The sequence below is a fragment of the Urocitellus parryii genome, chromosome 12, assembly GCF_045843805.1.
Source record: "Urocitellus parryii isolate mUroPar1 chromosome 12, mUroPar1.hap1, whole genome shotgun sequence".
Classification (NCBI taxonomy): Eukaryota; Metazoa; Chordata; class Mammalia; order Rodentia; family Sciuridae; genus Urocitellus; species Urocitellus parryii.
This window is the reverse complement of record NC_135542.1, coordinates 93,348,922-93,359,725: the sequence shown is the minus strand read 5'-3', so window position 1 is coordinate 93,359,725 and position 10,804 is coordinate 93,348,922. Positions and strand designations below refer to the sequence as shown.

Sequence of the window (10,804 nt, the reverse complement as noted above, 5' to 3'; positions counted from 1 at the left end):
ACTGGGGCCTGAACCCAGGTGCACTCTACCAGTGAGCCACAATCCCAGCCCTTTTTTTACTTTTTATTTTGAGACAGGGTCTTGCTAAGTAGCTGAAGCTGGTCTTGAACTTCTTGCCTCAGCCTCCTGAGTTACTGGAATTACAGGACTAAAACTGCACCTGGTTTCACTTGGTACTTGAGGACAGGTTGACTCTGTCTGGACCTATACATTCCCTCCTCCCTGGAGCTTATGTCACCGTTGCAAAGTATGACTGTGATACTGAGTGATCAGACAAGGGCTAGGTGGAGGGGACACTTTATAAATACCATAGGGAGAAGGGAAGTCTGCTCTTCTCTCACACACTGCTGTATCTCAGGATCTCAGCGAGGTCATAGCCAGTCACAGCAAAGGAGTTGCCTGAGGGATCACAGAATCGAGCACCACACACTTGGATGTCAGATACACACTCACCATGACAGTGTTCCACCTGGGGGTGAAGAGGGTTGATCAGGGCCTATTGCCCTGTGCTTGGGCCGCCATTCCACCCTTCCCATGACACACACCTCAATGTAGCCACTCTCTGGGCTTCTTCTTAGCTTCCAGATGTGTACAAAGGTGTCCTCAGCTGCAGAGAGTAGCTATATTAAAAAAAAAATGGAGAAAGTGAAAAATCAGAATTTCTTGACAGGATGGTTGCAGATTGGAACACCTGCTCAGGCACCCTGGGGAAGGGGGTCCCTGAGTACAGACCAAGCCTAGGTGCTCAGAGGAGAAAGAGTTTAGGCAGGTAGGAGTAGACTGACCTTGCCCATCTCAGGAGCGAGGTCCAGGGCACAGATGGCCCGTGCGTGGGCATTGATCTGGACATGTAGAGTTCCTGTAGTGGCCTCATATAGACGAATTTGGCCGTTCCCATAGCCTGCTGCTATGATCCCCTGCCATAGCTGCACAGAGGGGCATGGTATCCTGCAAGGGTGACATTTAACTTTGGTTTCTCCAGACTCACTCCCACTCCCCACCCTGAAATACATCAGGAAGGCCACAGCTCCCTTTTGCCTCACCTACCCGAATCCTGGAATGCGGGTCAGTAATGTGAATTCAGACCCTGATCGCCAGACACACAACAAGCCTGAATCATCAGCTGTCACCATGTCAGCCACGCTATCCTGAGGGGAAAGGTGGGATCAGCTCTTTCCTTTCTTCCCTGCTATGGTCCTGAGTATAGGGCATGAGGGGAAGGGAGGCCATATTTGCATCTTTGCCTCTCCAAGGACAGGGCAAGATGGGGACCCCTCATTGAGTGGACCCACTAGAAATCCTCTTCAGGATTTCCTCAAGAAGACTGCTTCCCTTGCATTTTCTTATAGGATTAAAAGTACCACATCTCCACCCTGGCATTTGTATTAGAAGGGAATAAGTAATTGTCCTTGTTGAATGGATGATGAAACTGAAGTGACAGTGTCATGACTTTTTGGAGGTCTTACAATGAATCATGAGTGACTCTGGGCCTCTTGATCTCCAACACCAGACAGCCTTGGACAAGGTGCCATGGACAATACAAATCAGAAACTACACACCCTATTCTCAAGAGGTTTGCAATTCAGTTGGGGAGACAAGAGTTGTCTTTGAGGGCAGGGCCAATTCAGGGTTTAGCTAAAAGAGATTAGTGGGAGCTGAAATATGCTCCTGGAGAGGGGGCCTCTGGAGTTGGGCCTAAATAGGTAGGACTTGCTCAAGTCCACAGAAGGAAGCTGTGTGTATTAGAGCTGGACAGCATCATAGAAACCATTTTTTTTCCAATTCCTCAATCCATACCAGTATCAAAGGGCTTAATGAACTTATAAAATGCCATCTAAAGTACCTCTAGTTTTATCACTGAAGCTGAAGTTGTTGAAATCTAGGAAGGAACAGATTTTCCCAAAGCCATCCAGCTACTTCGTGATAGAACCAAGACTCAAACCCAGGTCTGTTGCCTCCCAGGGTGGGTAAGGTTCCTAGGCTCACCAAGATGGATAAGAGAAGTCTACTCACCTGTCCCTGGGCAGGCTCCGTTGCAATATCTGTGACTGCTGTCTGGTGTCCAGCCAGCTCCTCACTCAGTACAATGTTGGGACCCTTTGGTGGGATGTCAAACACCAGCACCCGTCCTGTCCATGTTCCTGCAGCCAGAACCAGCACCCCCTGGATGACTTCTTGACCCTCCTAGGTTTTTAACCACCACACTCAGCACTCTTTCCATACTCTACCTTAGTAACAAACCCATTATTCCAACAACCTGGCTCCTCTACTCACTGCCTTCATCCTACCCCATCCTTTCTATCCCTTTCTCTTCCACCCTCCTCTCTAACCCTTCATAATTTCCTCAGTCCCTCAACATTCTCCTGGCTGAAACCCACACCCCTATCTCCATTTCCCTAATGCCCTCCCTGCCCCTGGCCCCCTCACCCACACAGATGAAGTGGCCACTGGCAGCAATTCCTCGAGCAAACACAGCCTGTACTGAGTGTGAAAAGGGAAAACTATCAGAAATAGCACCTTCCCCAGCCTTGGTAAACACTTCTTATGCCTACCCACCCCACTTTGTCCTGCAGGTACCTGAAGAGGTATCTCCAGAATCCAGTGCATGCCAGTAGACCATGATGGAACCATCAGACTCATACATCTGGAACAGAGGGGCAAGGATAGGCCATGGTCCAGCTGATCTTTGCTGAGTCTTGTACAGAGTTCTTCACATATCCATGTTAACTTTAGTCCATTTAATCCTTAAAAACATTCTGGGAGACAGACACTATTTTTTCTCCCTATTTTTTCAGAGGAGAATAACTAGGGTAGGCCTAAGGTCATACAGGTAGTAAAGAGGCCGATGGTGAGGTCAAGGAGGCACTTGGGAACTAGAGAAAATGGAAGATGAGAAATAGAGGAAGAGCAGGCTACAAATGTAAAAAGTTTGGAAGAGACTACAGGAAAGTGCAGAAAGGTCTAAGGGAGGTCTAAAGGAGGGGAGTTGACTGGTGGGAGTCTTCTTACCTGTATCCCTCGATGTGAGGTGAGTACCAGCAGTACTCGGAAGGGGAGGACACACCAGTGGACCTGGAGGTAGGTGGATCAGAATAAGGAGAAAATCAGAGTAGGGGATATGAGGCATTAGGAGAGTGGAAATTCAGAGAATGAGGGGAAGGCCTATTTCTTGAGGTTTGAAAAGGATGGGGGTGGGGGTAGGTCTGAGTTCACCAACACCTCACCCAACTCTGTGCCTCACCTGAGTGATAAGTGGGGGGCTCACTCCAGCGCCCTCTTTGGCGTGAAGCTGGCGCTGGGCCAATGGTACACCCTCAGGGGCAGCGCTGAGAAGCTGGGCGCTTGGTCCGTGGACCACAGCAAAATGCATGAGGTTGCGGGCGGGCAGCTGCAGCACGCTGAGGTTGTTACACAGGGCGGCGGCTGAGCCTCGAAGGGGGACGGAGCGCTCCCGGCGGAACATCCTGGGGGAAGAAACACCCCAATCCCAGGGCGCAAAGGGAAAAGATCACAGTAGAGATTCCTGGGGGTGGGAGGAGCAATCATGAGGCACTGAGGGAGACCCCTGAGACTGGGGTGCCCAGGGAACATGATAGGGAAGGGTCTCAGGGTGGGAGGAAGGTCTCCTACACCAGAAGAGGGGAGTCCCAGGGCTGAGTCACAGGACGATGGGGAATCCCAGAGGAGGAATGATGATGACACAGGAGCCGGTGGCCCCAGAAGCCCAAGCCAAAAGGGCGGGATGAGACCCCCAGGCCCTTCCTCTCTGGACTTGGTTCCCTATAATAGCATCCTGTCAGGGTCTTAGATCACACCCGAAGCCCCACATCTCCTTGCCTGACTGCTGGATCCTTCGGTCTCTCCGAATCCGCCGCCACCATAGAGACGACGCACCCACGCAGGCTATTGGGCGGAGCGAACAGTCGGAACGTGCTGAGCGCGGCGCGGTTGCCGGGGAAACTGTGGGCGGGGCGAGCAACCCAACGCGCTCCGTGGTCTCCGAGGCGACCGTTAGGCGGCGGCAGCGTCCGCAGCAGAGACGCGTCAAGGAATCAGCCAGGACACCCGGGTTGGAGCGATCGCCGCGGCAATGGCGCATGATGGCTCGGTGAGCTTCAGCTCAAGGGGGGGTGCGTCGGCCAGTAAGGTCGGTGTCGGAAAGAGTGGGCCATTCTGCGCGGCCTGGGCGTTCAAGATGACTGAGGAAGCCATATCCGTACTTGGGCAGAAAGACTACATCTGCACTCATTTGCACTTTGCCCCCTCGCGCTTTGTCACGCTGGGACCTCTCAAGGACCCCTCAGGAAAGAGTCAGTGAATGATTTGGGGCTAGAGAATAAAAAGTGAATTTGGAAACAGCTAACACATATAATAAATTTCTTTCACTGAGCTTGCCATTGTAATGGATAAACCAGAATTGGTCAGGCAGCTGGGGGGAGGTGTTGATGGATAAATCCTCTATTTTGAGAATTTCAGAAGGAACAAATGGATTAAACAACTATGAGGCTGCACTTGAAAGTGAAATTGTTCCAAAGCCAAGAAATTTTAAAATAAAGAAAACATATCTGAAGAGCCTTTGTGCACAAGTATCCTATCTCTCACCCGCCACCCCCCAAATCAGGCCAGGTCTAGGCACCATCGCAGGGGGTCAGATGAAAGACTGGGAGAGGTCTAAGGAACCAAATGTTATCCTAATGCTTCCTGTTCTTGCTGGTGGAAAGTGAAAGGAGTTGTAAGGGATTTGGGGTTCGGTGTGAGTTTTAGGAAACATCAGATTTGAGGGAGAATGAATTTTAGGGAATATCAAGTATGAGTCTAGAAGGTAGGGGGGGAGTAGATAAAAGTTTGGGAAGATCGATTTTGGAAGTCAATTTTGGAAGGAACCAGGTTCAGAGAGACTGTTGTAGGGAAGTGAGAAGTCTCCCAAGAAAGTAAGTTACCATGTCTCTAAAGTGAGTTTTGAGGACTACTCTTCTTTTTAAGTACATTAATTACAAAAGGATACAAACTCATTGTAGAGAACTTATAAAATAGAGAAAAACAGAAAATAAACATACCTTCTGTAATTGTTTTGATGTTTTATTTTTCCTTAATACATATTGGTCTATATATCTGATGTAATTGACAAGCAACTTTGTATCTTGTTTCTTTTACTTAACATTATATCATGAGCATTTTCTTATGCCATTGGGAATTCTTCCTAAAAATTATTTTTGCCTAACATTCTATTATACAGATACAGCATAATTAATCACCTTTTTTCTTGGATATGTTTCAGTATTCTAGTGTATAGCATCACAGAGAATATATATCGGAAAATATATTTTAATCTTTATTTCAGAATATGCCTTTTGAAAGAATTTATAGAATTGAACTGTCAGGGTCAAAGGAATAAAAACATTTCTCTCTCTCTCTCTCTCTCTCTCTCTCTCTCTCTCTCTCTCTCTCTCGTACCAGGAATTGAATCTAGAGGTGCTTAACCACTGAACAGTTCCCAGCCCTTTTTATTTTTTATTTTAAGACAAGATCTCACTAAGTTGTTGAGAGCCTCATTAAGTTGCTGAGACTGGCCTCAAATTTGCTATTCCCGGCCTCAGCCTCACCAGTCACTGGGATTATAGACATATGCCATGGTGACAGACTCCTCCTCCTTTCTTTGAGATGGTGTCTTGGTATGTTGTCCAGGCTGGCCTGAACTACTGGGCTCAAGTGATCCTCCTGCCTTAGCCTTCAGAGTAATCACTAGTACAAGCATCTGTCATCACACTTGTCTTAAAAATATTTTTAATGTTCTTGATACATACCACTGCATGGCTTTCCAAAAATATTTTTCCACTTAATATTCCCATCAGCATGGTGTCAGCATGGTGTACTTTGCTAGCATGAGTATTCTTATGTTGAAATAATTTTTTGCAGTACTGGGGATTGGACCCTGAGCTACCTCCCTACCACTTTTTTTTTTTTTTTTTTTTTTTTTTTTTGAGACAGGATCTCTCTAAGTTGCTGAAGCTGACCTCAAACTGGAGATTCTCCTACCTCAGCCTTCTGAGTTATCAGCCTCCTGAGTTTCTGGGATTCCAGAGATGCATCACTACACCTGGCCTTAAAAATAATTTCTTTTCTTTTCTGTTTTGGTACCAGGGATTGAACTCAGGGGCACTAGACCACTGAGCCACATCCCTAGCCCTATTTTGTATTTTATTAGAGACCAGGTGTCACTGAGTTGCTTAATACCTCGATAAATTGCTGAGGTTGGCTTTGAACTTTCCATTCTCCTGCCTCCGCCTCCCAAACCACTGGGATTACAGGCATGCTCCACTGTGCCAGGCCAAAAATAATTTCTCTTAAGATGACCTAAAAGTGAGAATATAAATTAAATGTACATCTTTTGATAAATTTGAGGATTAGACATCTTTTCATATATGTATTAAATCATCTACAGTTTCTCTTTTATGAAATGTTGTTTTATCTTTGGTATCTTATATGAGTTTTTTCCTTTTATATGAGTTTTTAATGTATTTGGAGGTATCCTTTTTGTATGTGTTTCACATATTTTTAATTTGAGAGGTAGGATAAAATCAGGTTCTGAAATTAGACAAACTGACAGGAATTCTGACTATTTTCTAGTTGTGTGATCCTAGGCAAATCACATAAAATAGGGATAAAAATAGTAGTTAACAATATAGAAGAGATACAAAATAGCACCAGTAATTCCACCAGTAATTCTTCTCAAGTTCTTTGAACTCTCAATGACTTTGGACACTTTGCACTCCTGCAATTAGCAAGGACCATGGGGTTAGAGCTTTATGTAAGCTTCATCTAAAACTCTGTGCTTCCAAGCGAATTATGGCTAACTTCTGCCAAGCTTCAGTTTCTTTGTCTGTAAAACAACCTTAGTGGACTTATGAAAATTAAAGCAATTAGCAACATGATAGTCTCTTAGTAAATTGTCCCCTTCCCTTTCTACTAAATATTTTCGGTAAGCTTCCTTCAGTCGCACTTCTCTGTTACCTGCCTTGAGTGCCTTTTCATTCCCACAGAGGCAGGAAAGACAGGAGAGGCAGGCCCGAGACCGAGGGATGACCCGATCCAAGGCTGAGAAGGCGCGACCGCCCACGGTGACCGTGCCACAGGTGGAGATCGTGCCTGGGCGGCTTAATGAGGCCGAATGGATCGCGTTAACCGCTATCGAGGAGGGCGAGGACGTAGTGGGGGACATCCTGGCGGATCTGCTGGCTCGAGTCATGGATTCCGCCTTCCAAGTCTACCTGACCCAGCAGGTGGGTCTGGATCCTGGTCTTCCAGACTCAATTTCTCCCGACCCACCATTCCTTGCTGGACTGAGATGCTTCCTCACTTTCGCAGTGCATTCCATTTACCATCAGTCAGGCCCGGGAAGCCATGCTGCAGATCACTGAGTGGCGCTTCCTGGCTCGGGACGAGGGAGAATCAGCAGTGGCTGAGGACCCCACATGGGGCGAGGATGAAGAGCCCCTGGCGTGCACGACCGATGCTTGGGCTCAGGGCTCTGTACCCGTGCTGCACACACCTGCCTCGGAGGTTCTGGAGGAGAACTGCCAAGTTGAAGTAAGCCTCCTTCCTAGGCTAGCGTCCTGCCGCGTCTTTGATCTACTTAGGGGCCTTTCAGGACTCCTGTCCTTAATTCTTCTCTCCCTTTCTGACCTCTCACCATCCCGGTGCATTTCCCCAGGACCTGGAGAACCTGGACCGGATCCCTTTAAGAAGATCGTGGCCTGGAAGAGCCTCCCAAGAACTGACGGAATCTCGGGAGCGTTCTCTGAGTGTCACCTTGGGTCCCCAGCCCAATCCGGAGCTGTTTCAGGAGGCAGAGCTCGGGGATACTCTGGAGGAACCTGATCGTGGGGCAAGAAGCCACTCTTCTTTGGTTGGGTTCTTGAATGGGAGTGTACCGTCATTGGAAGTGGAACTTGCAGAGAGTCCTCGTCCTTTCCTGGAGCTGTCCCAGGTAGCCCTTCCCCCGGCCTCTGTGGGGAGCCAGAGCCCACAGCACCTCAGGTCCCCCCTGTCGCTGGAGGACTTCTACTCTTGCATTTCCCAACCAGACGCAGCTGGGGACCAGTTGAAGCGCAAGACCCAGGCGATGTCCCCCAATGCCTCAGGCGTGTTAGTACCCTTCTCCTCCAAGGGCGACACCAGTGCCCTCAGTGCATCAGTGTCCTCCCAGTCGCAGCAGTCTGTGTACTTGGATTCACGGCGTGGCGCGCTTCAGTCCAGGGTGGATCGCAAGGCAGCCGAAGTGCGCTTGGACCCTGCGCGGCTTCCCCGCCACTGGGTGCGCCCCTTGGCTGAGGTCTTGGTTCCAGACTCCAAGGTTCACCCCTTGGAAGCCTACCGTAAGCGTCAGCGGGGAAAGATCCAGGCCCAGGTTGGACTCCAAGCCCCTGGCCCCCATGTCCCTGCATCTCTGGCTGCGTTCTTCCCTTTACAATCTGACGTTCCTTTCCGTGCTGTGAGCCCAGAACCCAGACTCCAATTACCCACTTTAAACTTAGGCCCACCATCACTATCCTTTGGGTCGAAGCTACCTTTCCCAAGCCCTGGGATTCATTTCCTTGACACACACCCGGCAGTTGTTGAAGCTGCTCATAGGTCCAGCCCCAGTGTGTGGCCCAGAGCCAAGTGGCCCAGTGGCTGGGAGAGGGAGGCTGACCTGCTGGGCAACCTGTGGGCTGGCCGCACCCGTGTGCCCCCACAGGGCCTGGGGCTTGCTGAAAAGGAAGGCCAGGCTTCTGGATGGCCCCAAACAATGCCTCAGGTCCTTGAGGCTACATCCCAGGTATTCTGGAAGCCAGTGTTAGTGCCAGAAGCAGTGAAGTTGACTCCTGGTGTGAGCATGTGGAACCGTAGCACCCAGGTGCTGCTTAACTCTGCTGTGTCCCAAGAGGAAGCCAAAGATGAAGGAGGCACCTCTCCTGCAGTTGAGCAGCGCCCCATCCAGAAAGGTGTGTCCAAACCTCATGTGACAGCAGAACAGCTAACAAAGAGTGCAACTCCCAAAGTGTGGCTGCTCCCCTCAAAGCCCATGCCCCATTCCGGTTCTTGAACCTCTGGCAGTGGGAATTTCACTTACTCTGTGCCTGCCTGTCAGAAATAAAACACCTGAATTGCTCTAGGAATTGGTTTGATGTTACTTCCAAGGGTGTCCATTCTCTCACTGAACGCCAGGGGGAGCAGTTGTCCTGCAGGCCTAAAAGAAGATCCAACAAGGGCTCCAGGGGATAGCCCCATCACCATCCTTAGGAGACCCTGCTTTAGGGACTAGGCTGTTCCCCAGCAGAGGCATTCTGCAAAGGAGTGTATATAAAGCCTGCAAAAAGGGCTCTAGTTCAGACAGGAGAAATTTCTGTTTTATTAGGCATGGAAGGGAATGGTCCTGCCTAAGCACAAAATAACTAAAGATAAGAGGAACTTGATTTGCACCCCTGGTTCTCGGAGCTTAGTCAGTTCATCTTAGACTGCAAATCCAAGTTTTACTTTTGGGTAGAGGTTTGCCATAAACTCCACACCTGCCTCATCGCTAGTCCCCAAGATGCAATGTGTTCTAGCCTCCCCCACCAAGCACTTCCCAGTGGCCAGGTGGCAGTCTCTGCTATATTGCTGTGAGCTTCACTCAGCACCCTGGGCTGAAGCCCTGGATTTTTCTTATGTTTCTGGTTCACCTGCTTGCTCAATATGGGCAGCTCTGGCAGGAGTCTCAGGCCTGTTACACAGAAGTGATTGGGCAGACAGCAATAATGACTGGGCTCAACAGTGGTGAGCACTTCTCCCACCCTGTCACATCACTAGAACTCAGTCCTCAATAATCCCAGGACAAGGGAGGGGATCATTCTCCACTCTTAACACCCTTGCCTTTCCCCTTATTCCAATGCTTTCTAGTCTCCACCCAGACTGTTCTACTCTGAAGGTGCCCTGCCATGGGCATTGGGAAAATTGTGGCCTGGTAGCTGGCTTTTCACATGGGCCCCATGTAGTTCCTACCTCCTAGAGCTGGTGAAGCCAAGCCCTCATCTGAAATGGTGGAGTGGTGGCCCTGGCTGGGCTGGAGTGTGGAAGGCAAGTACAGGCCTCAATTACAAGGAGCCCATGCCAACACAGGCCTGTGGCATAGTGAGCCATGCTGAGGCAAACCAGGGCTCACTGAACTGTCCCATTGGTGGCCCAGCCCTAGATGATGAGCAGTAAGAGGTAGGGCAGACCTAAATGGGATTGCAGGGCTAACCAATAGCATTGATACCTTCCAAGGCCTGATTAGCATAAATTTGGACCAATAATGTTGATTCAAGAGCTATATAAATCCCTAGACTAGCACATTCAAGTGGTCACCCATAGTAGGCTCCCTCTCACCCCAGAGAGATCTGTATTTGCTACTCACTTGAATAAATCCTACCTTTTAAAAAAATTTAGTTGTAGATGAACACAATACCTTAATTTATTTATTTTTATGTGGTGCTGAGAATTGAACCCAGTGCCTCATACATACTAAGCAAGCATGCTACCACTGAGCCACAACCCCAACCCCTAAATCCTACTCTTACACTTATTCTTTCTAGTGTGGATTTTATTCTTCAAATTCAGGAGAAAAGAAACCAGAAAGAAGAAATTGGTGGAGAGCTGCTGGGATCTGCTGCAACACTGGAGGGCATAGACCATTTATTAAGAGCTGCAACATGCCACTGGATAGTAGTGGAGAAGAATCAGCTTTGCCAGCTGTGACATTTGGAGCTGGCACCTGCCATAATTAGTTTCTAATACCAAAATAGAG

General features: G+C 48.8%; 2 protein-coding genes across 6 annotated transcripts; one reads left to right on the top strand and one right to left on the bottom strand.

Moving 5' to 3' along the window:
* Positions 1-163: 163 nt before the first annotated feature.
* Positions 164-3,903, bottom strand: Wdr54 (WD repeat domain 54). 2 transcript variants are annotated; one of them, XM_026397445.2, is made up of 10 exons: positions 3,838-3,903; positions 3,242-3,464; positions 3,010-3,072; positions 2,578-2,644; positions 2,428-2,481; positions 2,014-2,141; positions 1,048-1,148; positions 786-948; positions 546-620; positions 164-469 (listed from the first exon to the last, which is right to left on the bottom strand). In XM_026397445.2, the coding sequence occupies exons 1-10, from the start codon at positions 3,879-3,881 to the stop codon at positions 338-340; spliced, it is 1,050 nt and encodes a 349-aa protein (XP_026253230.2). In that variant the 5' UTR covers positions 3,882-3,903; the 3' UTR covers positions 164-337. The 2 variants fall into 2 exon arrangements, with proteins under 2 accessions (XP_026253230.2, XP_026253231.2); XM_026397446.2 differs by having other exon boundaries at positions 3,242-3,523; positions 3,838-3,888.
* Positions 3,904-4,090: 187 nt separating this feature from the next.
* On the top strand, positions 4,091-9,102 carry C12H2orf81 (chromosome 12 C2orf81 homolog). Of its 4 annotated transcripts, none has more exons than XM_026397467.2 (4): positions 4,091-4,108; positions 7,059-7,280; positions 7,366-7,587; positions 7,712-9,102. In XM_026397467.2, exons 1-4 carry the CDS (start codon positions 4,091-4,093, stop codon positions 9,083-9,085), a joined length of 1,836 nt encoding a protein of 611 aa, XP_026253252.2. In that variant the 3' UTR covers positions 9,086-9,102. The 4 variants fall into 4 exon arrangements, with proteins under 4 accessions (XP_026253252.2, XP_026253253.2, XP_026253251.2 ...); XM_026397468.2 differs by having other exon boundaries at positions 7,047-7,133; positions 7,366-7,607; positions 7,672-9,102; XM_026397466.2 differs by having other exon boundaries at positions 7,047-7,280; positions 7,366-7,607; positions 7,672-9,102.
* The last annotated feature ends 1,702 nt before the right edge of the window (positions 9,103-10,804 follow it).